This window comes from Saccopteryx bilineata, chromosome 3, assembly GCF_036850765.1.
Source record: "Saccopteryx bilineata isolate mSacBil1 chromosome 3, mSacBil1_pri_phased_curated, whole genome shotgun sequence".
Lineage (NCBI taxonomy): Eukaryota > Metazoa > Chordata > Mammalia > Chiroptera > Emballonuridae > Saccopteryx > Saccopteryx bilineata.
In genome coordinates this window covers 129,839,968-129,867,033 of record NC_089492.1, presented here as the reverse complement: position 1 = coordinate 129,867,033, position 27,066 = coordinate 129,839,968, and the positions used below count along the sequence as shown (strand labels likewise).

The following is a 27,066-nucleotide window of genomic DNA, read 5'->3' as shown; positions in this document are numbered from 1 at the left end:
GTGAGGCTATGTTCTCATCAGAATAAAAAGGAAACAGACCCATCACTGCCCCCACCTCGTGTACACACACACACACACACACACACACACACACACACCCCAATTCCATTACCTTTGATATCTATCTGCAAGGATCCTTTATCTTCTGACCAGGCTTCCTTAGGAAATGGTCTCTGACTATGGGTTGTCTCTTTCTGTTCAACCTCTTCAGTGCCAGGGAGGTTTTCCACCTTTGTGTCCTGTAGCTGAGCTGAGTGCTCTGCAGCAGCTGCATCACTAGAACCTAAGAGAGGGCAATTAACACCCTATCCAGAAAAGGAAGTTGACAAAAACATTTTAAAATACCTTTGCAGCATCTACTGCAGGGGTCCCCAAACTACAGCCTGTGGGCTGCATGTGGCCCCCTGAGGCATTTATCAGCCCCAGCTGTACTTCCAGAAGGGGCACCTCTTTCACTGGTGGTCAGTGAGAGGAGCACTGTATGTGGTGGTGCCGCAAAGTGCAGCGTTGCTCACATACACTACTACTTCCGGTGACACGGGACGCACATGTCACGGCTCCAGAAGCGCGTCATTTGTTATGGCTAGCAGTGACAAATATGGAACCGGACATTGATCATCTCATTAGCCAAAAGCAGGCCCATAGTTCCCATTGAAATACTGGTAAGTTTGTTGATTTAAATTTACTTGTTCTTTATTTTAAATATTGTATTTGTTCCCATTTTGTTTTTTTATTTTAAAATAAGATATGTGCAGTGTGCATAGGGATTTGTTCATAGTTTTTTTTTATAGTCCTGCCCTCCAACAGTCTGAGAGACAGTGAACTGGCCCCCTGTGTAAAAAGTTTGGGGACCCCTGATCTGTGTGAAGGGCATTATTATTGGTGATAAAGAAAAAATAAAAAGATCAATCAGGAATGTATTTAAAAATTGTTGCTCCAAATAGGAATTTAAAAAACATGTACAAAAATATACATCATACAGCCCTGGCCAGTTGGCTTAGTGGTAGAGTGTCGGCCTGGCGTGCAGGAGTCCCGGGTTTGATTCCCAGCCAGGGCACACAGGAGAAGTGCCCATCTGCTTCTCCACCCCTCCCCCTCGCCTTCCTCTCCGTCTCTCTCTTCCCCTCCCGCAGCCAAGGCTCCATTGGAGCAAAGTTTGCCCGGGCACTGAGGATGGCTCTGTGGCCTCTGCCTCAGGTGCTAGAATGGCTCTGATTGCAGCAGAGCGACGCCCCAGATGGGCAGAGCATCGCCCCCTGGTGGGCATGCCGGGTAGATCCCGGTTGGGTGCATGCAGGAGTCTGTCTGCCTCCCCGTTTCCAACTTCGGAAAAATACAAAAAAATTAAAAATATATATATATACATCATACAAAGTAAAAGAATTACACCATAAGAGAAAGAGAGATAAAGAAATCTAAGCATTCAAAGGAAAATAAACTAATTCCAGGTAGGAGGCTCATGCAAAAGCTCTGGAGCCAAGTTAATCAAGTTTGGTGATAAGAGGATAGCTGAGCTGGGATATGCACTGAGATGGAAGACGAAGGCATCTTAGGCAGAGGGGACTATATAAGAAAGGAATGGAGCCCCCTGGTGGGCAGAGCGTCGCCCCATGGTGGGCGTGCTGGGTGGATCCCGGTTGGGCGCATGCGGGAGTCTGTCTGACTGTCTCTCCCCGTTTCCAGCTTCAGAAAAATTAAAACAAAAAAAAAAAAAAAAAAAAAAAGGAATGGAGTCAGGAAAGCAACTGAACATCTAAAAATCCAGCAAATATATGGTTTATTTTACTAAAGAATTTATAAATCAAAGAGGTGAAAATTAGCATATGAAAAGTTATCTGGAAACTGATTTTCCTGTTCTGAAAGACTATGCTAAAAGTTAAGCTTTTATTCTTTTTAATTTTTTTGTGACAGAGAGAGAGACAGAGAGAGGGACAGATGAGAAGCATCAATTCTTCGTGTGGCACCTTAGTTGCTCATTGATTGCTTTCTCATATATGCCTTGACTGGGGGGGCTATAGCAGACCGATTGACCCCTTGTTCAAGCCAGAGAGACCTTGGGCTCAAGCTAGTGAGCCTTGCTCAAACCAGATGAGTCCATGGTCAAGCTGGCAACCTCAGGGTCTCGAACGTGGGTCCTCCACGTCCCAGTCTAACGCTCTATCCACTGCACCACTGCCTGGTCAGGCTTAAGCTTTTATTCTTAAAGGCAAAGAAACTCTGATTAGGAGATTAACATGATCAAAACTGTTTCTGGAACATTCTAAAGTAAAACAAAATTTTGAAGTGTTGACCAGAATACAAAATAACTTTCGAAAAAAAGTAATACACAAAGAGAGGTGGCTAATCATGCTCTAAAATAGGTTTCTGTGTACATTGTGGCAGACTGCCAGCTGTCCTCTGAATTATATTTTCCCCAATTTCTCTAAAATAGAACTCTGACTTAGCTAGGCATATACAGAATATTTTTCCAGACTTTGTGGCAGCATTGCTTGGTGTGATTCAGGCTGTCCAATGGGATGAAAGAGAAATAGTACAAGTAACTATTGGTAAGTTTTTTTTAGGAGTTTGCTGTTTTCTTTCCCTTTCTTCCTTTCTGCTGGCTGGAATATGAGCCAGATGGCTACAGCATGAGAAGGGAGGCTAAAGATGTTAGAGCAACAGGAAGAAAGCTTTGTTCTGATACTCTAGTACCATGTCAACAAGAAAGAGAACTAATCCCTTTCCTTCTTAAGCAGTTATTTTGTTTCTATCTCTCAGAGCCAAAACTAACCCTAACTTAAACACACGATTATTAATATAAGCATTTTAATTAGCATAGTAATTGTTTCTGAAGTAAATTAATTGGAAATAAGCTAAATTCCTGAAGCACAAAGGCTTATATTCAACAATGGTGTTAGAAAGTCACCATCTCATGGCACTGAATTTTTTTTTAAAAGTCCATGTGAATTTGTTAATAAAATTAATTTGTGTCCTATATTCACAAAGTTCTCCAGAAATGTATCTAAGAGCTTTAAAAATATTTTATAAAACATTTAGTTTTATATCTGTCAATGTATAACCAAAATTACAGCTAATATCTTCTTTCATACATAAGTAAGACAAAAGAGGGCTGAAGACAGCAAGAACAGAATAGAGAACAGTGTTCTGTTTATTCTTATATTAGAAGGCCAGGAGAAAATAATATGTATATAATTGCATTCAGCACCTGTAGCGTCTTTCTGCAAGAATTCTGTTTCTTCAGGTTGGGCACTCTTAGTCACTGTCTTTTTATTGTAGATCTCCTTTTTTTGGTTTTTGTCTGAGATGTTCTCATTTCCAGCTATACAAACTTGAACTTGGGCATCTAAAATAATGATATCATTTAACTCAAAGTGAAGGAACAGATAATAAACACAAACAGCACCCCCCCCCAAAAAAAAACCAAGCAAAGCCCCAAACCTCTTCATATATACCAGGAAAAAAGCACATCCTAGGCCCTACCATGTAAAAACTGTGACAGTTATGGTGGGTTTATGATATGAATTGAAAAGCTTTCCGCATTTTTCTGTGTTCAACAATGGTTTAAATAAAGTATCACTTTAAATAAAATCTGGTGGATAAAGCGTCGACCTGGAAATGCTGAGGTCGCCAGTTCGAAACCCTGGGCTTGCCTGGTCAAGGCACATATGGGAGTTGATGCCTCCAGCTCCTCCCCCCTTCTGTCTCTCCTCTCTCTCCCTCTCTGTCTGTCTCTCTCTCCTCTCTAAAAATGAATAAATAAAATTTAAAAAAAAATAAAATAAAATAAAAAATAAAATAAAATCTGTTCCTTGTGGTATGATACAACAGTAAATAAAAAAGTGTTTATCAGGTATCTTTTTCAAAGTAGAAAAGTAGATTTGAACAACCCTTTCAGTTCTTTTTTCCTACTCAAAATTTGTTACTTATAGAGCCAATTTTGATATTTCATATAATCCTAGAGAAGCACTTACATCAGGTACATTTTATATATAGTACTCATATTTTAAATCTTCTTAAACTTGTCCAATACTTTCTTTTTTTGTTTTTCTTGGTCATACTTCCTAAAGATTCATCTTTTTTATTGGTCTTTAAAATCAGCTGTTTATTTTTTTATCATATGAGAAAATGTAAGTACAAACTAATATGTTAGTAAATACATTAAAAAATCACCAAACAACTAAAATGCTATCAGTTAATAATAGTTATATGTTTTTACAATGGGTTGACAAGAAATTCATTTCCTATCTCCAAGTATGAATATTTTTCAACAGAGAAATCAGAAAGGCAAGGGATAACTAAAAAACTTAAAATAATGATCACCAAGATTTCTACCACAGAGCTTAACCCATTTATGCCTCATGTTCCATTATTGGAATGGTAGTGACTTGGGAGTTGTTTATATCCTACTGCTCAAGGTCATCACTGAGGTCTGATGTTTCATACGTCTGTCTCCTGAGGGTACGTATATATTATCACCTGGGGCACAGAGTTAGTCACTGATGCAGATACTGGTGCGTGCTGGGAGTTTGTCAAAAAGTGATGTCAATTTTCAGAAAATTTGTGAAGTACCGAATTTCGAAAATTTCCACCTCTGGCATAAATGGGTTAAGAAAGAAAACATTACTAATATAATGATTATAATGATTCCATTTATATAGCCTCGATATAATTTTCTTTTCAGTAGCAACCTTTATACTGAATTTAGAGTTTATCAATCTCAAGGATTTTTTTATTTTTTTACTATATTGCATGAATAAATCAACAAAGTACAAGACTGTTTGCATGTCTTTAAACTTTATATAAATGGCATAATACTCTATGTACCTCTAACAACATGCCATTTACACTCAATATTATGATTTAGGGATTTACTCGTACTAATATACATGGCTTTAATTGACCAGTTCTCCACTGTCCCTTTGAAACACCTGTTTTGTGACACTGAACCTTTAGAGCAGTGGTTCTCAAAGTGTGCAACAGGGCGCACTGGTGTGCCCTAGAGTTCCAGGTGCACCCTATTGTATCTCAAAGAAATATGTGCCTGTCGGGAACCAAAAAACCAACAGGGTTTTTAGAGTTTAGATTTTTGGGAGACAGAGGTGTGGGGAATTGGCTGTAAGCTGACAGTCTGCCCAACCCCCTACCTCATTTGCCTGATTAGGTTGCAAAAGGCTGTTAAGCTGTGGTGCTGGATTATTTATACTACCCTCCATGTTCCCCGGAAAGACTGGAGGCAAGTTTCTTCTAGCCTTCATTTGGTGTAAAGTTAAGATGATATATATGGTGACGGTTTTCTGCACTCAACACAATTAAGAGTAAAAAGAGAGGAATTCTTCAATGTATTGACGAAGAAATGAGAGTTTACCTTTCAAATATATGTCCAAACACTGAAGAAATCGCTAGGACACATCAGGCTCATGTTTCTCATAAACACAAGAATGAAAAAACATAACACATTTGTGCCAGACCTGCCAAATTTACTAAATCTTACTAAGAATGTATCTATATATATATATATATATATATATATATATATATATATATATATATATAAATAGATAACTTTTTGGTTTTTTTTTTTACCCCTTTATTACGAATTGAAAAAGCATAACTCAAAAAATGTAACATAAAAAATGCTTTTTAGTATCAGAATAAATTTAATTTTGTTGTAATTATTTTGTTTAATCACCATAAAAGCACACTTGGTCTTTATATTTTTTCTTTAATATTTGATTGTTATAACATATTTCTCAGAAATTTGTATATAGAGCGCCTACAGTTATCTGTAGGATTTAAATGTGCCCGACTTCAAAAAGTTTGAGAACCACTGTTTTAGACCAATCTTTAATTTCCTTATTCTTTCTTTCTTTTCCATTCTTTTTATGTTCTATTTTATGAGATTTTCTCACTTTTATATTCCAATCCTTCCACTGAGATTTTTATTTGATGTATTTTATGAGCTCATTTAGCTATTATACATAGGTCACTATTCAATTTCTTCAGGCCAGCATTGTCCCTTCTAGCTTTTGTAATCTTTTAAGGTGAGAGGTGCTGAGGCATAACTTTTCTCACGGTGTAATGACAGCATAGGATTAAGTCAAGAGAAGGGCTTTTCTTTTTTTTCTTTTTTTTTTAATTTTTTTTAAATTTTTTATTTATTTATTCATTTTAGAGAGGAGAGGGAGAGACAGAGAGAGGAGGAGAGAGAGGAGAGACAGAGAGAGAGAGAAGGGGGGAGGAGCTGGAAGCATCAACTCCCATATGTGCCTTGACCAGGCAAGCCCAGGGTTTTGAACCGGCGACCTCAGCATTTCCAGGTCGACGCTTTATCCACTGCGCCACCACAGGTCAGGCAAGAAGGGCTTTTCTTTAGGATGCAAAGTTTAAAAGCAGCCCAACAATAATAGTATTAGTAGACCCCATAACAGGTGGGAGGTTATGAAGATCCCTTAGGTAATAAAGCCCAACTTTATTTCAAACACATCATCCTTACCACATGCAGACAAAAGATGAGTTGTGGGTTCTTTATACAGACTTCTGATAGAGTTCCCTTAGTCTACCACTTTGTTCCCCACCATATTCTCCCCTCTTCAACTATTTGTCAGTAGCATCACAGGGTTATCTATGTCTACCAAATTGCTACTAGTTTGCACCATCTGACAGATAAACACATCAGGCAATTTAATCAAGATTTTCTAGGGACTCTAGTCTCTAAAATATACTTGACTGAATATTATCTCATTTCAAAAGTTGCAACATAGTTTATTTTCCATAGTAAAGATAAAGCTTACATGTTTCAAAAGTTTATAGGTTTTAAAAATTCAATAAATACTTTACTTTTTTCTAAATAGCCAATAAAAAAGCTAAGAAAAAAGTTTATATACCAAAGCAGAAAAAGATAGACTGGACAATATTCTCATTTAGGATGAACAGGGGGAAAAAGCCACAAAATATACATAGCCAATCCAGTTACCAATGTTACCTTTGTGAAAGGGCTTTCTCCCCACTGGCAAGGATGCCTTCATCACCTTCCTCTTACTATAGATCCCTTCTTTATGTTTAATATTAACAGTGAGTGCCAGGTCATCATCTCTTGTGCCTAGCACCTGAGCAGGGAAGTCTGGAGCAATGGCATCATTGGATCCTAAGAAAAATGGAAAAGTAGTACAATTAACACAAATATAGACATGAAGTTGAAGAAAGACAAAATTTTACCTCTTAAATCCCTTTAAAAAAAGGGCACTGTATGAGGATGCTATAGCCCTTTGAGTAGTGAGTTTTTTTCATGCTAGCTGACCCTCGGGAGTTTTTTTTCCAAAAAATGAAATTAGTTCCAGTTACACTTTTAACTTAAAATCATGTTTGTTTGATAACCAATTTATGGAAACAAGAAGAACATACATTTGCCTTTTTAAATGTTGCCTTACAATTTTTAAAATAAAAATTTTTATATGATCGTACTCTGGATAGTCAGGTCAGGAGGCACAAGGACATACAGAACGTTCATACTACTCAAAGGGGTAGGTTAATCAGAAGAGATGTCAAACTGAAGGTGTCAGACGTGTACAATAAATTGCAACAATACCAGGTGGAGAAGGAAATGATGTAGGACATACAATGTAGATTAAAGATTCAGAACGGAGATATAATTTCCAGCTCAGGAAGGTTTTCAGAGGAAGGAGAAAATCTATTGTACCATAGAAAAGTAGGCTTTTTGAAAATCAAAGAGAAACAGGAAGGAATAAAGGCATTTTAGGCAATGGTTCTGTATGACAGTAGACAAGCAGGCAGGAAAGTAAAGAGTATATAAGAACAGTAGACACATCTGTGGTCAGACTGGATTACAGAATACAGTAAAGAGAGTGGTGGGAAATATTAAAAAATAATTGTTTAGGACAAAAATCAGGAGGTCATGGATTCCCAAGCTAAAGAGTACAAATTTGATTCTACACAAAATTCAACATCAAGTTTTTTAAATAAATGAAAATATAAACAGCTACATTTTAGGGAGATTAATCTAACAATACAGGATACAAAACACTGAAAGGAAATTTTTATGTGATAAAGAAATACAAGATTTAGGCCCTGGCCAGTTGGCTCAGCAGTAGAGCATCGGCGCGGTGTGTGGAAGTCCCAGCTTCGATTCTCGGCCAGGGCACACAGAAGTGCCCATCTGCTTCTCCACCCTTCCCCCTCTCCTTACTCTTTATCTCTCCCTTCCTCTCTCACAGCCAAGGCTCCATTGGAGCAGAGTTGGCCCTCGCACTGAGGACAGCTCCATGGTCTCCACCTCAGGTGCTAGAATGGCTCCAGCAGCAATGGAGCAACGCTCCAAATGGGCAGAGCATCACCTCCTGGTGGGCACTTCTAATTTCGGAAAAATACAAAAAAAAAAAAGAAATACAAGATTTGAAACTAATTTTGTTTTTTAAATTTCAATGTTCCTATATCAACTAATAAGAGAAGTTTATGCCACATACAAGCACAAAAAGAACATCTCTGGACATATAAGAGTTTGTAGTAACTTTAGAATTATCTTCTACAAAAATGTTTTTTCTTTCTAATCTGGGATTCTGTACTTCATGCATTTGCTGAGCACCTAAAATGTATATGCAATAAAAGCTGGGTAATTTCAGCATTATTGGTACAATGCAAATATTATTAAACCTTGAAAAAATTTTCAAGACAGATTTCTTTTTTTATTTATTTTTTATTTTTTTGTATTTTTCTGAAGCTGGAAACGGGGAAAGACAGTCAGACAGACTCCCGCACGACCGGGATCCACCCGGCACGCCAACCAGGGGGCGACGCTCTGCCCACCAGGGGGCGATGCTCTGCCCCTCCGGGGCATCGCTCTGTTGCGACCAGAGCCACTCCAGCGCCTGGGGCAGAGACCAAGGAGCCATCCCCAGCGCCCGGGCCATCTTTGCTCCAATGGAGCCTTGGCTGCGGGAGGGGAAGAGAGAGACAGAGAGGAAGGAGAGGGGGAGGGGTGGAGAAGCAGATGGCGCTTCTCTTGTGTGCCCTGGCCAGGAATCAAACCCGGGACTTCTGCACGCCAGGCCGACGCTCTACCACTGAGCCAACCGGCCAGGGCCTCAAGACAGATTTCAAGGATCCTACTAAGCCTTATTGGTCATAGTACTGATTATATTTAAATATTCCTAATTTCTGTGGCATCATTTTCTCTTTATTTGCTCCCTACCTCTCTGACAAACCCCTGATACTTTTCATCTACCAAATCTCTCATCATCGAAGTTCCCCAAGGGGTCAGACCTGGGCTCTCTTCAAATCCTGGGTGAAATCATAAATTACCAATGTATGAAACACTATATATGCTGATGACCAACAAATATATATATATATATATCTTTAACAGGGACCTTTCTTCTGAGTGTCAGGTTCTAAAATTCAGGACAAAGCATTTTTTGAAGAAATTAGAAAAAGTCCCTCAATTACAAAAAATTTAATTTCTATATTATGGTACAATACAAACAACTATACACATGAGGGTCACCCTTCTCACATCTACTTCCAGAAAACCAGAGAAAACACAGTCAGCAGCAAACACATGCACACACTTCACTATCAAGAGAGGTGACTACAGCCTGAACACACTTCACTATCAAGAGAGGTGACTACAGCCTGCACACACTTCATTATCAAGAGAGGTGACTACAGCCTGATTGGGCGGTGGTGCAGTGGATAGAGCATCAGACTGGGATGTGGAAGACCCAGGTTTGAGACCTCAAGGTCACCGGCTCGAGCGTGGGCTCATCTGGCTTGAGCAAAAAGCTCACCAGCTTGGACCCAAGGTCGCTGGCTCAAGCAAGAGGTTACTAGGCTTGCTGAAAGCCCACAGTCAAGACACATATGAGAAAGCAATCAATGAGCAACTAAGGTGTTGCAACAAAAAACTGATGACTGATGCTTCTCATCTCTCTCCATTCCTGTCTATCTGTCCCTATCTATCCCTCTCTCTGATTCTCTGTCTCTATAAAGAAAGTAAAAAAAAAAAAAAAAAAGAGAGAGAGAGAGAGAGAGAGAGGTGACTACATCAGATTCAGAGTCAGGTGGGGAACAACAATTAAGTTCCTGCAAGCAGAGGTGGAAAAGCAAGAGAATCAATCTCAGCAGAGCTGAAAGGCAGTAAAAAGTACAGCCACATGAACGTGTGTATGCCAATGAGTGTGAATGTATTGATACTTATTTCCCTGTATCTTTGCATATCTGTAGGATGTGTAAATGTAGATTTAAGTTTGGGGCAGAAGGAGAGTTAACACTTTTGCTCCAAATCTCTAACAGGAGATATGGAACCTTCATGCACACCTGTGGGCTCTCGTAAAACAATGTATGTTTATGATGAGAATAGTGCCACCTTCTTTGTGGTGCCCTTGCATAAATCTCAACATCTGTAAACATTTGTGACTCTGTCACAATTGCAGATTTAATATCTCTATGTGGATGTGGAACAGGAATCTCCTTTTAACATGTCCAAAGCAGATATTTTGACCATCTTCCTCAAATCTGCTTCCTCCTCAGACTTTTCCATCTGAGTAAAAGGCAACCCTATTCACTCAGTTGCTTACTCGAGAACACTAGAAATCATTTTTTTCACCTTCAGATCCCTCACCATATTCTATCACCAAGTCCAAGATGAACGGTTTCCTAAAAAAAGTTGACTGTATCCACTTCTCTCCATTTGTATCACCACTGTTCTAATCCTAGATACTATCATCTCTGGTACTGACTACAACAACAGCCTTCTCACTAAATGGTGTCCCCACTTCTACTTCTTGATCCTCCCCACTATGGCTCCCTCCCTTCCCATCTACAAGCCATTATCCAGAATAAATTTTATAAATGTAAATCAAACCACACAGTTGCCTACTAAAATAAAACTCAAATGCTTCAATATGGTTTACAAGACCCTGCATGATTTTGGACCTATATCTAGCTACCACTCTGCTGTACCAACACTGCCTTTTTCTCATTTATCAAATGCATCAAATTTCCCTGCTACAGTAGCTTTGGCCATACTGTTTCTTCTGGCTAAACACTCTGCCATCCTAACTCACCTTTATCCTCCAGGTCTCAGCTCAAATGTTTCTTCTTCCTTGGAAAATTCTTCATGAGCTCTTAAACTGAGTCCTCTTATTATTCTGTTAGAACTCTTTATTTTCTTAATACTCATTAATTATAATTATGTACTTATTCATAGTCTGTTTAATTTGTTTAATCGGTCTCTCCACTTTAACATACACTCCATGATCACAGGGGCCACGTTTATGTTCCACACCTCTGTAAATGTAGCACCTAGCATAGTATCTGCCAGGAACACGGTAAGAGCTATCAATACCTTCTGACCGAAGAAACAAATAAACATAAGCTGAAAGCTGTCACCTTAAAATAAAAAAAAAACCAACCTGGTAATTACAGAAAACAATTTTTTAAGTGAATGTATACTGGGATGACAATGTATAGTTTCACATCTTTTTATTCACTCAAGTAGAGATATAATTTAAATGAAATTTAGAGTTTAAAGATGGCATATAAGTTGAAAACCTTTGCAGGGTCAAAACTGCTCATGAAGATTCCTTAAGAAAGGCAACATGTTGAAACATCCTGTCTGCTCAACAAATCTACCAGAGCCTTCTTTTTTCCTCCTGGCTTGCAAATCACTGTACCTGCATCTGAGCACCTGATGAAGTAAGTACCTGGCTTGGGTTTAGAGGCCATGCTGTACCAAAATGACACTTAAACTCTAGATCTCACTCAATAAAACAGGATAAAGATAAGATGCTTAGACTATAAAAGGCAAATGAGAACAATGAATTTTGAGAATGGAGGTTCCCCACCTCCCATTTCAAACTCCCTCATGGTAATATGCTCAGAGTGTAGAGTGCACAAAACATCTGCACTTTTAAAATTCCTTCTTAAAACTCTTTATTTTGTTTTAATTTCTGTGGATTATTTTTATTAAGAAAATAAAGAATCTGAAGAGACTAATAAAAGGATCCAATTTAGTTTTAGTTCATGAAGGATTTTCCAAGGAAGAACTTTCCTTCTCTTCTGTTAAATGTTAATTGAACTTGCTTAAGTTAAATGCATATATCAGACAATGTCAATGTATAATACTATTTATCATAGCTAAAATTATTTCATTGTAATCTATTCATCTGACCTGTGTATGCTATCCTTAAGTTTCTTATTCTAAGTTATTTTGCTAACTTTGTTCATTCCACAGTAATTTTGAAGACAGATATCTAGTTTTAAAACTTGATCATAGTTCTTTTTGGTAGTTTTTTTCTAATATTTTTTATTGTGGTAAAATATATAAAAAATTGTACCATTTAAACTATTTTTGAGTATACAGTACAGAGCACTAAGCACTATATACACTGTTGTGCAACTATATCCATTAAACAGTAACTCTTTTTTCTTCCTCCCAACCCTTGGTGACTACCACTCTACTCCATCTCTATGAATATATAGGTAGGTACCTCAACCTCATATAAGTAAAATCTTATAATATTTGTCCTTTAGTGACTGACTTATTTCACCTAGCACAATATGTTCAAGATTAATCCACAGTGTAGCATGCGTAAGAATTTCACTCCTTTGTAAGGCAAATAATATTCCATTGTATGTATATATTATATTTTTATTTACCCATTCATCAGCTGATAAACAATTGGGTTGCTTCCACTTTGTGTTTATTGTAATTAATGCTGCTATGGACACGGGTACACAAATACCTGTTTCAAACACCTGATTTCAATGCTTTGGGGTATATATTCAGAAGTAGAAATGCTAGATCTTACTATAATTCTGTTTAATTTTCTGAGAAACTACTATATTGTTTTCCATAGTGACTGCACTGTTTTATATTCCTATCTGAAATACACAAGGATTCCAATTTCTCCATATCCCCACCAACCTTTTGTTTTCTGTTTAGTAGTAGCCATTCTTAGATTTTTTTTTTTTTTTTTTTTTTTAGAAAGGGGAGAAAGAGAGAGAGAGAGAGAGGAGTGGAGGAGCAGGAAGCATCAACTCCCATATGTGCCTTGACCAGACAAGTGCAGGGTTTTGAACCGGCGACCTCAGTGTTCCCAGGTTGACGCTTTATCCACTGCGCCACCAGAGGTCAGGCAGTAGTAGCCATTCTAATGGGTATGAAGTGGTATCTCTTATTGTGGTTTTTGACTTGCATTTCCTTCATGATTTGATGTCGAGCATCTTTTCATGTTCTGTTTGGCCATATGTATCTATATATCTTTCCTGAAGAAATGCCTTGCATCCATTTTAAAATTATATTGTGTACTGGTGTTGCTGTTGTAAAGTCAGTTCTTCATATATTCTGGATATTAATTCCTTACCAAATATATGATTTTCAAATTTTTTCTCCAATTCTATATTATGGACAGTGGTTTTGTTTTGTTTTCATTTCTGTTATAATTCTGTTATAATTTTTTGATGCACAAAAGATTTAGCTTTTGTAGTCTAATTTATTTTTTCTTTTGTTGCCTTGATTTAGGTAGCATATTAAGAGTTTCATAAAAATTTTTTTAACCTGTCTGATCACCAAGTCATGAATAAAATAAAACCCCATTAAATTTTTCTATTATAGACAAAAGACACAAATTGTTTTTTCTTTCCATGATTTTCACTCTAAAATTAACTTCTGGCATTTTTCCCCACACTGTCACTAAATTATCATTTTAGATTAATGTTATGTTATACTGGCTTCAAAGTTCACTACTAGATACTTTTAGCACTACTTCATTTCAATATTTATTGATTACTTTTTGTTAAGAGAGAGGAAGGCAGAAAGAGAAAAAAGAGAATCATCCATTTGTTGTTTCACTTATTTATGCATACATTAGTTGATTTTTTTTTGAAAGATTTTATTTATTCATTTTAAAGAGAAGAGAGAGAGAATGAGTGAGAAGCAGAAAGCATCAACTTCCATATTTGCCTTGACCAGGCAAGACCAGGGTTTCGAACAGGAGACCTCAGCATTCCAGGTCAACGCTTTATGCACTGCACCACCACAAGTCAAGGACTAGTTGATTCTTCTATGTGCCCTGATTCTTTAAGTGAGAGGAGGGGAGATAGAGAGACAGACTTCCACATGCAACCTGACCAGGATCTACCTGGCAACCCATCTTGGGCCGATGCTGGGACCAACCAAGCTATCCTCAGCACCCAGGGTGATACTCAAAACAATCATCCCACGGCTGTCAGAGAAGAAGAGACAGAGAAGGGGGAGAGGGAGAGAAGAGAAACAGATGGTGGCTTTTCACTGTGCCATGACTGGAGATTGAACACAGGACATCTGCACGCTCAGTCAACACTGTATCCACTGAGCCAACTACCCAGGGCCCCAACTGAATTTTTCAAGATAGAATAAAGGTAGAATATATTTTGAAACTTCTGCATATTTGTGAAAATGTCTTCTCACTGACATACTGGTTAATGAAGATACACTTGGGTTCATATATCCTATGAATTATATAATTATAGAAATACTGATTTTGCTCCATTTGTTATATTTTTGTGTTTTAAATAAATAAATCTGATAGCACACTAAATTTTGTTCCCTTACTATATAATCTTTTTTAAAAAAAACTATATGCTTAGGCCATCTATGACAAACCCACAGCCAACATCATACTCAATGGGCAAAAATTAAAAGCAATTACCTTAAGATCAGAAACAAGGCAGGTGTGCCCCTTTTACCACTCTTATTCAACATAGTTCTGGAAGTCCCAGCCACAGCAATCAGACAAGAAGAAGAAATAAAAGGCATCCAAATTGGAAAAGAAGTAAAACTATCATTATTTGCAGATGATATGATAGTGTATATAGAAAACCCCAAAGTCTCAGTCAAAAAACTATACTGGACCTGATAAATGAATTCAGCAAGGTGGCAGGATATAAAATTAATACTCAGAAATCAGAGGCATTTATATACACCAACAATGAACAGTCAGAAAGAGAAATTATGGAAACAATTCCCTTCACTATTGCAATCAAAAAAATAAAGTACCTAGGAGTAAATTTAACCAATGAGATTAAAGACTTGTACTCGGAAAATGATAAAACACTGATAAAAGAAATCAAGGAAGATACAAACGAGTGGAAGCATACACCATGGTCATGGTTAGGAAGAATAAACATTATTAAAATGTCTATATTACCCAAAGCAATTTAAAACTTCAGTGCAATACCAATTAAAATACCAGGCCCTGGCCGGTTGGCTCAATGGTGGAACATCAGCCTGGCGTGCAGGAGTCCAGAGTTTGATTCCTGGCCAGGGCACACAGGAGAGGCGCCCATCTGCTTCTCCACCCCTACCCCTCTCCTTCCTCTCTGTCTCTCTCTTCCCCTCTCACAGCTGAGGCTCCATTGGAGCAAAGATGGCCCAGGCGCTGAGGATGACTCCATGGCCTCTGCCTCAGGCGCTAGAATGGCCCTGGTCGCAACAGAGTGATGCCCCAGATGGACAGAGCATCACCCCCTGGTGGGCATGCCAGGTGGATCCCAGTCGGGCGCATGCGGGAGTCTGTCTGCCTCCCTGTTTCCAGCTTCAGAAAAATAAAAAAAATAATAATAAAAAAATACCAATGACATACTTCAGAGATATAGAACACATATCCCAAAAATTTATATAGAACCAAAAAAGTACATGAATAGCCTCAGCAATCTTGAAAAGGAAGAATAAAGCGGGAAGTATCACACATCCTGGTATCAAGTTATACTACAAGGCCATTGTCAAAATAGCCTGTTACTGACATAAGAACAGGCATATAGATCAATGGAACAGAACAGAGAACCCAGAAATAAACCGACACCTATATGGACAATTGATATCTGACAAAGGAGGTAAGAGCATACAATGGAGTAAAGACAGCCTCTTTAATAAATGGTGTTGGGAAAATTGGACATCTACCTGCAAAAAAAAATGAAACTGGACCACTAACTTACACCATTCACAAAAATAAACTCAAAATGGATAAAAGAGGCCTGACCTGTGGTGGCGCAGTGGGATAAAGTGTCGACCTGGAACACTGAGGTCGCCGGTTTGAAACCCTGGGCTTGCCTGGTCAAGGCACATATGGGAGTTGATGCTTCCTACTCCTCCCCCTTCTCTCTCTCTCTCTCTCTCTCTCTAAAAATCAATAAATAAAATACTTAAAAAAATGGATAAAAGACTTAAATGTAAGCCCTAAAACCATAAGCATCTTAGAAGAAAACATAGGCAGTAAGTTCTCTGACATCTCTCGGAGCAATATATTTGCCGTTTTATCTCCACAAGCAAGTGAAATAGAAGAGTATAAACAAATGGGACTATAGCAAACTAAAAAGCTTTTGCACAGCTAAAGACAATAAGAACAAAATAAAAAGACAAACTACACAATGGGAGAACATATTCGACAATATGTCTGATAAGGGGTTAATAACCAAAATTTATAAAGAACTTGTAAATCTCAACACCAGGAAGACAAACAATCCAATCCAAAAATGGGCAAAAGAAATGAATAGACATTTCTCCAAAGAGGACATACAAATGGCCAATAGGCATACGAAAAACTGCTCAACATCACTAATCATTAGAGAAATGCAAATTAAAACCACAATAAGATATCACCTTACACCAGTCAGAATGGCGCTCATCAACAAGACAACACAGAATAAGTGCTGGCGAGGAAGTGGAGAAAAGGGAACCTTCCTGCACTGCTGGTGGGAATGCAGACTGGTACAGTCACTGTGAAGAATAGTATGGAGATTCCTCAAGAAATTAAAAATCGAACTGCCTTTTGACCCAGTATCCGACTTTTAGGAATATACCCTAAGAACACCATAGCACTGTTCCAAAAGGAGAAATGCACCCCCATGTTTATGGCAGCATTTTTCACAATAGCAAAGATCTGGAAACAGCCCAAGTGTCCGTCAGAGGACAAGTGGATTAAAAGGCTTTGGTACATATATACTATGGAATTTTACTCAGCCATAAGAAATGATGACATCGGATCATTTATAATAACATGGATGGACCTTGATAACATTATACTTAGTGAAATAAGTAAATCAGAAAAAACTAAGAACTATATAATTTCATACATAAGTGGGACATAAAAATGAGACTCAGAGCCTGACCAGGTGGTGGCGCAGTGGATAGAGCGTCGGACTGGCATGCAGAAGGACCCAGGTTCGAGACCCCAAGGTCGCCAGCTTGAGCGCGGGCTCATCTGGCTTGAGCAATGAGCTCACCAGCTTAGACCCAAGGTCCCTGGCTCCAGCAGGGGGTTACTCGGTCTGCTGAAGGCCCGCGGTCAAGGCACATGTGAGAAAGCAATCAATGAACAACTAAGAAGTCGCAATGCGCAACGAGAAACTGATGATTGATGCTTCTCATCTCTTTCCGTTCCTGTCTGTCTGTCCCTGTCTATCTCTGCCTCTGTAAAAAAAAAAAAAAAAAAAAAAAAAAAATGAGACTCAGAGACATGGTCAAGAATGTGATGGTAACTGGGGGGGGGTAAGGAGAGGGAGGGGTTGGGGGAGGGGCACAAAGAAAACCAGATAGAAGGTGACATAAGACAATTCGACTTTGGGTGAGGGGTCTGCAACATAATCAAATGTCAAAATAATCTGGAGATGTTTTCTCTGAACATGTGTACCCTGATTTATCAATGTCACCCCATTAAAATTAATAAATTTTAAAAATAAATAAAAATTAAAAAACTATATGCTTATAGAATTGTTTTCTTTCATTGTAATTCAAAATCTTTTTCTAATATGTATGTCAGTCTCATTCTTCTGATTTTTGCCTTAATAGTGTAACTTTCAATCTATATGCTGTGTTCTCTTTTTCAGGAAAGGGAAGTTTTCCTCAATTAAGGCTTTGATATTATTTCTGTTTATACTTTTCTGCTTTTTTTTTCAGATCAAATATAATTCTTGGTTTGGTTTCTTGGTTTGGTTTACTTAGCTGTGATTCTTATGTCTCTTCCTCTGTTTCATCATTTTCACTTTGTTTTTCTTTTTCCTCTGTATTTTTGGAGAATTTGTCAAGTTTGTCCTGAAAGCCAATGTAACTTCCTTCACATTAATTTTACTCTCTATTGCCTGAAATATGTATTTTTTAAATCTGTTACCAAATCTTTACATTTTCAAGCAACCTTTTTTCTTCATTTGTTCATTCCTGCTCATTTTTTTTTAAAAATTGAGATATGATTCACATAACATTAAAAAAAAGTGTACAATTCAGTAGTTCTTAGTATAATCACAACCAACATAATAATCTAATTATAGAGCATTTTTATCACGCCCAAAAGGAACCTGGTACACAAGTTTTTTCAACTGCCTGTCAGTGGACCTGTCCACCAGAAATGTTGTGTTGGTCCATGAAGAGTTGACCACCCTGATGTATGAAGATTATAGACCCAATGATCTTAGTCGAATTCCCTTACGTTCATTCTTCACCCACTATGGTGGTTGTTTTCCACCTTAGTGGTCTCCGACACAATTCTATTTTTACTAGTTCCCAAGTGTAAAAAGCTTGAAAACCACTACTGTACACATTGGCAGCTATTTCCCATTTCCTCCCTACCCACAACTCCTGGCAACCAGTAATCTACTTTCTAATCTTTATGGACTTGCTTATTCTATATATTTCATATAATGCAATTATAAAAGACATGACTTTGCTACTGGCTTGAATTATTTCTAGGGGTTTTTTTATGTCTCTTCTTTCTTTTCATATTCAGGATTTTACTGCTAGGTACATATACATATATAACTTATATCTTCTTTTTTTAGATTTTATTTATTAATTTTTAGAGAGAATGGAGAGAGAGAGAGGAAGAGAGAGAGAGGAAGAGAGAAGAGGGGAGGAGCGGGAAGCATCAACTCCCATATGTGCCTTGACTGGGCAAGCCTGGGGCTTCTCTCTGGCGACCTCAGCATTCCAGGTTGACGCTTTATCCACTGTGCTACCACAGATCAGTTCTGTTATATCTTCTTGATGATGGGTTGACTCTTTTATCACTATAAAATGATACTGTCTTCAGTAATAATTTTTGTTTTAAAGTCTTTTACTATTTATGAATGTTACTGGGTCTAATACGTAAATTTCTAGCATCTATTTCTTTCCGATGTTGTTACCTTTGCCATGTCTGTATTTTTTTTTAAAGATATTATGAGTTCAATTGTTTACTTAGTCTCAATTAAGGAGAAATTTATTTAGCCCAAATATTTGCTGATAATAATAATGTATGACTTGCCTTTGGTCCCAAACTCTAATTGGATTCGTTTCATATCTGAAGGTGCACAACACAATAATAGGCAATGGATATTAGCCTTTATCTAGAGCAGTGGTCGGCAAATTCATTAATCAACAGAGCCAAATATCAACAGGACAACAATTAAAATTTCTTTTGAGAGCCAAATTTTTAAAACTTAAACTATATATGTAGGTACATTTCTTATTGAGGTAGCACCTGCACGCGGTATTTTGTGGAAAAGCCATACTCAAGGGGCCAAAGAGCCGCATGTGGCTCACAAGCCGCAGTTTGCCGACCAAGGATAACTCTACTGATCTAAGAAAGGATTGTTTTCTATTCTCAACTTTCTTACTCTCAGAATAGATGGAGAACATAAAAAATAACAATCTCAAGTATATACAATTACTAGATCTCTTCTTATCTTATTAATGCATTCAGTATTTTAAATCTGAACACTATATTTCTCAGGATATAATGCAGGACCCACCCCTGAGTCATTTTCTCCTCCCACCACTGTCCGATTTTTCTTAAATATCTGCAACTAAAGTTATGGATATGAATGGATAGCAGGAAATTAGAGGTCTCAAAAAGTACTGGGACACCTAATCAGACTTCTGTTAATACATACATTCTGATATCTGAGGTAGGGGCTGAAAGGGATATGGAGATCAAAGATTTTCCTACCTACAATCAATTAAGGGAACTTATTTTAGCAGAAGCTTTAATTCAATTACCATTAGATATTATTTTTGTCATCTCAAAATTAACAAAATGGAAATCTGCCTAAGATGAGAAACACTTCTCTTTTCTGTGTAATTTCTATACATATAAAGATGTCTATTGACAAATAATGAAAAAAACAATTTATATTTAAACTAAACCAAGTCATCTTCTGTGGACCACTCAAAATGTTATTATTCCATCAATCAAATCCCCACACAACATCAACTTAGTATCCTTATTTTAAAATCTCCATAGGAAATACATACTGGAAATTCCATAGGGTGCTATTCATTTTCTAAATCTGCAGTTGTCTTGGGGTCATCTCATAAGGGTGCTGTGGGATATTTAAAAATTCTAGGGAAACAAGATATTTGCTATCTGAGTATACTACACAAAACACTAGTTAAAGGTAAAGTTTCAACATGAAATTGTGCTACATTCCTTTCAATGTTGTTGTATCTTAACAAACCTGATTTTAGCAGTTTCTGTAATAAAAGTAGGAAATAGGGTGGCTGCGTCCAATTTCATCACATGGTTTGAGGTGTACAGTGCCCTAACAGCTGCACATATCTCATTAGTAAGTAAATGTAATTATTTATGAACAAAGCAAAGTATTTTCTTTCAGAAAAGAAAAATAAGTTGTTAGATCAAAACAAGTATCTGTGTCCTAATAACTTGCTAGCTACTTGAAAAAATACTTCTTGTAATTATATTCATTCCACATGATGAGGAAAAAAATCATCAAAACACTAAGAGGTCTGTGAACAGAGAAAACTCAGAAAATTTTGACCTAGACTGAGCCCACTAACTCAAATAACTATCCATACAATTTTCTTCATCAAATATTGATTAAATGTTTAAGCATGCATAATATTTGACCAAGTAACACAACTATCTGAACCAAAGATTGAGACATGAAAAGCTCCATATTTCACTCAAAGATTAAATAGCACTGTTTTCATATGTCATTCCAGAATTAACTAGACAATCCACAAATAGATTTTCAAAAAATAAAATTTTAAATAATTCTCTATAATACCTGAGTGTGAGCTCTCTATGGTGGTGTCTGATTTGGAATCCAGAGATGGAGGATTTTGACTTAATTGTGGAACATAGTACATCTTCGTACTGCCAGAAGGTTTATATGGCAACAGTGAAGGCTGAGCTAAGAAGATAAAAGATCAGAACAATTATGTAATAAGAAAACATTTATTAATTCAATGAAAAAATCTTGAGTGCCTTCAATGTGCCAGGCAGTGTTCAAGATTCTTGGAATCTATCATTGAACTACACAAACAAGTACCTCTGCCTCAAGAGGAAGGAATTATAGAGTAGTATACAATTAACATACTAAAAAAGTAAATTATCCAATATTTTAATAAATTATAAGTGATATAAAGAAAAATAAAAAAATGATAAGGGAAATTGGGGCAGGATGCAGGGTTAGTAAAGTTTCAGATTATTTAGGAATACTTCTAAATACCACTCCATCAGGCAAAAATAAAACAAAAAAACCTACAAAAAACAAAACAAAAATAAAACCAACACACACATACACACACACAGCCAATGAAAACCTGGCTGAAGTTAAAGGGGACAAAAAAATTTGTAGATGAGCAAAGATTTTAACAAAAGAAAAATAAGTTGTAGCCTCCATTTCTACTTGGTCATTGCTACAATCATTATTGTTAGAATATTAATTTATTTTCTCCCTCTACCAGTATATAAAGCTTGATACTGATGGTTAAATTTACCACTTATTTCATAGATTATAGAAAATGAGTAAAAACAATTGGGCAGAATTACAATGGACCCAGAGCAAGAATAGTTATGATATAGAGATGAAACATTCTGAGAAAGATAAGTAGCTTTTTAAAATTCTCATCAAACTTATGTTTAGATGCAACAGTCTTAAGATTACTTTGTATTGTCAGCCTATGGGGGAAGAAATGGCTACCCAGCAAATAATGGTTGCTTTTGGGAAATAAAAGGGTTAAAGAAAGTTAAATTATAAGTTTCTTCAAAAAATTTAAAAATTGAATCAAATATAAACATATAATAAATTATTCTGAATTTGTTAATTCAGATTAGTGGGTAGACAGTCATATGTTTAACATACAGTTCTTTGTACTTTAATATGTTTTCATACCAAAAAAAATTATAAAGTTTTACTTTTGAACCCATATTAAAAATACTTTATAACATAATATTAATTATTATATTAATACTTTAAAGGAATCTTTTCTCCCATGTACCTATATGTAAAGGTAAAACTATAAATTGTGGCCTCTATATAGATCAATCCATTTGAGGTGAGTAAAAGTGTATAAAATACACTTTCACAGTTGGGTTTCCCCTCTTGTGCTTCTGACACCCCCATGAGAACAACATACTCCAGGGTAGATATTGTTGCATTAGCCTGTTTTTCAGAACAAGGGAAGTGAAATAGAACCAAACCATTTATACTGCCTGGAGACCAACTCCAACTGACACACAATCCAGTGAGTGAGAAAAGCAAATGTTTGTTATAAAACACTGAGATTTTTGAGGTTGTTGTTATATAGTATCACCATGGCAATAGGTAATTGACACATAAAGGTGTTCTTTGTGATCTTATTAAACTACAGTTTGGGAGTTTTATTTCATAATAAAAAGGTATATGAAGTATAACCATCGTAACATATAAATGTACTTATTTAAATTAAATTTTATGCAACTTAAATAATGAACTAAGTAATCTTTATACATTTAGGCATATCCCATCTACATCTACAGATAGAAAAAACTGGTTGTATAAATAGGAAAATTTTAAATAGATTTGTGCAAACTATTAAACACTTTAAAATTAGTAATCTAAAGTTTGCACTCGCATTTGGGGGAAGTATGGGAAGTTAATTGCTAATTTTCTTCTTACTGGTCTGAAAAAGAAAATAACTTTAATTTTGAGTACTACGTAATATAAGCACTATTGAAATATCACTGTTACAATAATAGCACTCTAAATGTAGACCTTACCTTGGAGATGGCTAGCTGCCCACCAAAATCCATCTCTTCTTCACCCTGGAAAACACAGCTAAACTGTTCCTACCCTGTGGAAAGTAATTTGGGCCACTTTCAGGCCTCGCCCATAAAAACTTTCCGAACACGCTCTTCTATGGTTTTTGCCCCTTCTAGTTCACTGTGATAGTGAATTTATGGTAATGGTGGGTTCCATGTTCCAAAGACGGCAGACACAGCCAACCCGAGTCCTTAGCCATTGTTTTATGATACTATATTTGTACCATTACCTATATTTGTACCTATTTATTACTGTATGGAACATTTACTTTAAAACCAAATGTCAATTAAAAATTTTTTTTTAACATTTTATTTATTCATTTTAAAGAAGAGAGAGCGAGAGAGAAGGGGGTAGGAACAGAAAGCATCAACTCCCATATGTGCCTTGACCAGGCAAGCCCAGGGTTTCAAACCAGTGACCTCAGTGTTCCAGGTCAGTGCTTTATCCACTGTGCCACCACAGGTCAGGCTCAATTTTGTTTTAATTTTCACCTGCTCACCTAAAATCAGACCTCTATAGTTTTTATGAACTACTTATATTCTTATTATAAGTATCATGAGATAAAAATAAGTTGGCCACAAGCAGCATGAGTTCCACATATGTTAACTCCATTACAAATTAAGATAAAACATAATGTATCATAATTTCTTGATAGCTATATAAATAAAACATGGATATAATCATGTTGCTCCTAATGCTTACAAGTAAAATTAGGTGTTCTGGTGAGAAAGATACAATCACAAATTTCTAAGCTAATTACACATAAAAGTTGGTAATGTTCCTAAAATGCAATCACACCCTCTCACCTCTGTCTGTGTCAAGAGGAACAATCATCTGTTGGCTTGAAGATGATGAAGCAAAACTGACAGGAACTTTGCCCAGCTTTCTGGAACTGGGCTCTGAAATTTCACGTCCATTATCTTCAGCATTAATAAAAATCTCAGATGAAAATGTAGTTTTTTCTGGACCTTCTGTTGTAATCTGAGTGACTGCATCAGATGATTTTCCAAGTAAGGCAGAAATTAGTGGTTTAATCTCCTCTAGTGATCTGAACAAATAAGAGAAAAGACAAAGAGGTCAAATCCGAGACTTATAAAATGGCTTATTATTTCCCCAAAAAAGGCTTCAATGCACATCTAAGTAGTTTCAAAGAATATTTGTGTAACACATCAACCTCAAATGGTTAAGTTATTTCTGCAATAATCATCCGTCACTTTCTTAGATACTTATTACAGTACAATCATGCATGAGTTTACTTTTGTTTTATTTATTTTATTTTTATTTTATTTTATTTTTTTACAGAGACAGAGAGAGTCAGAGAGAGGGATAGACAGAGACTGACAGGAACGGAGAGATGAGAAGCATCAATCATTAGTTTTTCGTTGCGCATTGCGACACCTTAGTTGTTCATTGATTGCTTTCTCATAAGTGCCTTGACCGTGGGCCTTCAGCAGACCAACTAACTCCTTGTTCGAGCCAGTTACCTTGGGTCCAAGCTGGTGAGCTTTTGCTCAAATCAGGTGAGCTCGCGCTCAAGCTGGCGACTTCGGGGTCTCGAACCTGGGTCCTCTGCATCCCAGCCCAATGCTCTATCCACTGCACCACCGCCTGGTCAGGCTCTTTTATTTGTTTTAAAATCTACTTTTAATTTCAATTTAGAATACCATTATGTAATTTAATTTAGCTGAGGAAAGAGTACTTTTCTATTCAAGTGAAAATACACTCATTCATTTCTTAAAAATAATTACTAGTGGTCCACGATAAATTAGAAACTATGCTAAATGCATTGATATACAAAGATAAACAAAAAACAAAGTTTCGCCTGACCTGTGGTGGCACAATGGGTAAAGCGTCGACCTGGAATGCTAAGGTCACTGGTTCAAAAACCCAGACTTGCCTAGTCAAGGCACATATGGGAGTTGATTCTTTCTGTTCCTCCCCCTTTCTCTCTCTCTCTCTCACTCTCTCCTCTCTCTAAAATGAATAAATAAAAATCTCAAAAAAACCCCAAAGTTTCCCCTGAATGAATTTAAATGTCAATGGAACCAGAAGTTTTCTTTTTATTAGAAGATTTTATTTGTTGATTTGAGAGAGAGAGAGAGAGAGAAGAGGAGGTGGGAAAGGAACAGGAATCATCAACTCATAACAGTAGCTTTACATATGTACCTTGACCAGACAAACTCGGAGTTTCAAACAAGCAACCTCAGCATTCCAGGTTGATGCTTTATCCACTGTGCTACCACAAGCAGATGAACCAGAAGTTTTCAATGTTGTAATTATGTATTAATACTATAAAGAAGTTATATTAAAACAGAGTGGAACAAATAAATAATTGAATGAATAAATAATAAAAAAGACAAATCTTGCTTACAGAAGCATTCCAAATAATATATGTAGATACCACACACCCACCATCCTAGCCCAAGGAGGTAAAACTTAATCCTAATCTCTCTTTCTCCCCTTGAGTATGGATTGAATTTAGTGACTGGATCCCAAAGAATAGAAAATAAAAGGAAGAAACAGTAAGTTTACAATGGAGAAACCACAACAAACACCATGTTATTTACCCAACTGATAAAGGTTCATATCACCAGTGATGTCATGTGGACATCACATATTCGGTGCTATGATGTAATAATGAGAAGGATACTTCTCTTCTGTGGTATTTGCCAAATCCCATAATCCCAATCTAGTAAGAAAAACACCAGTAAAACCCATATTGAGACAGTTTGACCAATATTCCTCAAGACAGTCAAAATCGTAAAAGACAGCAATGAAGAATTATCACAGACCAGAGGAGATTAAGGAGAGACATGACAACTAACTAAATTGAAGGTGATTTACTGGACTGGGCCCAAGAACAAAAAAGCTCATTAAGGGAAAAATAGGTGAGCCTGATCAAACGGTGGTACAGTGGATAGAGCACCAGACTAGGACACAGAGGACCCAGGTCGAAACCCCTAGGATGCTGGCTTGAGCATGGGCTCATCTGGATTGAGTACAGGTTCACCAGCTTGAGTACAAGATCGCTCGCTTGAGCGCAGGATTGCTAGCTTGAGCGTGGGATCATAGACATGACCCCCTGGTTGCTAGCTTAAGCCCAAGGTCTCTGGCTTGAGCAAGGGGTCACTCACTCTGCTGTAGCCCCCCAAGACATATGAGAAAGCAATATATGAACAACTAAGGTGTCGCAACAAAGAATTGATGCTTATCTCTCTCCCTTCCTGTCTGTCTCCTATCTGTCCCTCTCTCTGACTCTGTATCTGTCAAAAAAAAAGAAGAAAGAAAACCAAGTGAAATCCAAATGAAGTCTGCAGTTTATGTAATAGTAATGTACAAATGTTGGCTTCTTAATTTTAACAAACATATTATGGTAATATAAGATGTTAATACTAGAAAAAACTTGGGGAGGGGTCAGGGAACTCTATTATATTTATATCTTTTCTACAAATCAAATATTATATTGGATTAATATCTAAAATATATCACAAGAATAGAAGAACTTCTGAATTTCTACCCTCTGCCTACTGTTCACTAATTGAAAAGGACAATCATAAGAAAAGAAATAGGACAATCTTACTTATGGATATAGAAACAAAAATTCTAAACAAAATGTGAGAAAGCCAAATGCTGTGGGGTTGTGTGTGTGTGTATATGCACGTTTGAATTCTTACCAAGAAGGGTTTACTCCAGGAATGCAAGGTGAGTTACATTCAAAATTCAATCAAGGCCCTGGCCGGTTGGCTCAGTGGTAGAGCGTCGGCCTGGCGTGCAGGAGTCCCGGGTTCGATTCCAGGCCAGGGCACACAGGAGAGGAACCCATCTGCTTCTCCACCCCTCCCCCTCTCCTTCCTCTCTGTCTCTCTCTCCCCCTCCTGCAGCTGAGGCCTCCATCCCCCGCGCTGAGGATGGCTCCATGGCCTCTGCCTCAGGCGCTAGAATGGCTCTGGTTGCAAACAGAGCAACGCCCCAGATAGGCCGAGCATCGCCCCCGGG

At 37.2% G+C, this 27,066-nt stretch overlaps 1 protein-coding gene across 3 annotated transcripts in view; it reads right to left on the bottom strand.

Annotated features, from left to right (window-relative positions):
• Positions 1-27,066, bottom strand: part of ALMS1 (ALMS1 centrosome and basal body associated protein) — a 220,937-nt gene that overhangs the window by 70,287 nt on the left and 123,584 nt on the right. For all 3 annotated transcript variants that reach the window (XM_066267392.1, XM_066267394.1, XM_066267393.1), the window contains 5 exons: positions 23,877-24,118; positions 21,052-21,177; positions 6,983-7,144; positions 3,206-3,343; positions 113-283 (listed from right to left, as the gene is read on the bottom strand). In XM_066267392.1, coding sequence (XP_066123489.1) covers positions 113-283; positions 3,206-3,343; positions 6,983-7,144; positions 21,052-21,177; positions 23,877-24,118 — 839 coding nt within the window. The remainder of the gene's footprint in view (positions 1-112; positions 284-3,205; positions 3,344-6,982; positions 7,145-21,051; positions 21,178-23,876; positions 24,119-27,066) is intronic.